General features: G+C 52.0%; 1 protein-coding gene across 1 annotated transcript in view; it reads right to left on the bottom strand.

Annotated features, from left to right (window-relative positions):
- CPAMD8 (C3 and PZP like, alpha-2-macroglobulin domain containing 8) overlaps positions 1 to 1630 on the bottom strand; it is a 64614-nt gene that overhangs the window by 48045 nt on the left and 14939 nt on the right. The window contains 2 exon segments of the mRNA XM_011366921.1: positions 349 to 457; positions 1282 to 1421. Coding sequence (XP_011365223.1) covers positions 349 to 457; positions 1282 to 1421 — 249 coding nt within the window.

Here is a 1630-nt window from a genome sequence, read left to right as displayed (position 1 = left end):
TAGGTGGAGGGTCAGGGGAGGGAGGGAGCAATTGGGGGGATTGTTTTATGAACTATATAGATGTCTAACCAATGTACTATGTACTTGAAACTAAATTTAAAAATAATAATAATAAAAACAAAAAATATATATATCAAAAGAGACTGTGTCTGCTTATCTGAGGACAAGTCATCTTTATTTTTTTCCTTTCTAAAAATTTTCTAAAGTTCAGCCCAGAAGAATTTTATCATCAGGAAAATCTCCAGTGTATACTGGTTTAGAAACTAAAATAAAATGGAGCTGAAACTGAGGGCAGGCCCTGTGGGAAGGGACCCACCGGGTGAGCAGCATGGGGTTCCTGCTCCTCACCTTCATGGTTCTAAGGACAGGACGCCCCACCTCCTGGCTGTAGTACCCCACGCCATTCACAGTCATGTTGATTGTTAAGGTCCCAGAGACAGGTTTCCCAAAGGTATACCTAGAACAAAAGGACCAGAGTAGTTAATTTCTCAAGCAGTACTGCGGTCGCTGGTACAGCAGCTGGATGGGGGTGGAGTCCAGGACTACCTGCTGACAGTGCCCCGGAAGTGCTCAAGGACGTCTGCCAGATCAAATCCCAAACAGGGACGCTTCCCCATTCTACATTCCATCCTTACAGCCATTCCTGCAGCCCTGAGTCAGGACAGATAATGTCTGTGCCTTGGGATCCTCTGCACTAAGCCTCATGTTGGACAGAGAAAGAGACTGAGGGTCAGAGAGAAACTCTGGACCCAAGAGCAGACAGGGTGTGTGAGAAAACCACTGGGGTTGGTGACTCTATTGGAGCACCAGGGAGGCCTGGCCCTAAGTGCCCTAATGAGTCAGCTTTGAACTAGGGATTTGATTTCTTCGAGCCTCAGTTTCTCCACTCAGAAAGTGGGAATAAAACTATCATCTCAGGGATGTTGGTGAAAGGCCTGGTCATTAAGGGGACAACCCCCTCTAGAAATCCCTGTCAGGTCGGCCCACAGCTGTGGGTGCTGCCTGTGGGGAAGGGGGAAGTGGGACCCTTAGGAGAAGGGGCACAGCCTGGGGGAGGGGGATGCCTGACAGGGATAGGTCAGTTCTGGGGAAGGGTGCCCCCTCAGGGGAGGGGCGCATCCCAGGGTGAGGAGTATGTCCTCAGGAGAGTGGGAGGGGGAGAGCAGCAGGGGAGGGGCAGGCCTGTGGGAGGAGGAGCAAGCCCACGGGGTAGGGACACCCAGTGGGAGGAGGGACATGCCAGGGGGAGGGGCACAACCGCAGTGGCCAACACCTTCTCACCTGGCCTGCACGGTCCCGGTCTCACAGGCGTCCAGGTCCCTGATATAGTGGGGTGGGTCAATAAGGAGCTCAAACTTTGGCAGCACTGAAGGGAGAGAGCAGAGAGGAGGAAGGCAGGCGGCTTTCACCACTGGGGTGGCCTCAGAGGAATAATGGAGGGATCAGAGAAATGACAGCCCCGCCAACGCACGATGACACGATAGGAATCCACATCGCTCTGTGTTGAGCACCAGCAGCTCTTTCAGGGTTTGCCAGCCACATCCACTCCGTATCTTTTTTTTTTCCTAAGGCGAGGCTACCCTTGGTTGACCTCACAGATTGCAAGGACCTTGTCAGTTTTTTGTTGTTG

Source organism: Pteropus vampyrus, unplaced genomic scaffold, assembly GCF_000151845.1.
Source record: "Pteropus vampyrus isolate Shadow unplaced genomic scaffold, Pvam_2.0 Scaffold126, whole genome shotgun sequence".
Lineage (NCBI taxonomy): Eukaryota > Metazoa > Chordata > Mammalia > Chiroptera > Pteropodidae > Pteropus > Pteropus vampyrus.
The sequence above is the reverse complement of the archived record's forward strand: the minus strand, read 5'-3'. Positions and strand labels throughout refer to the sequence as shown.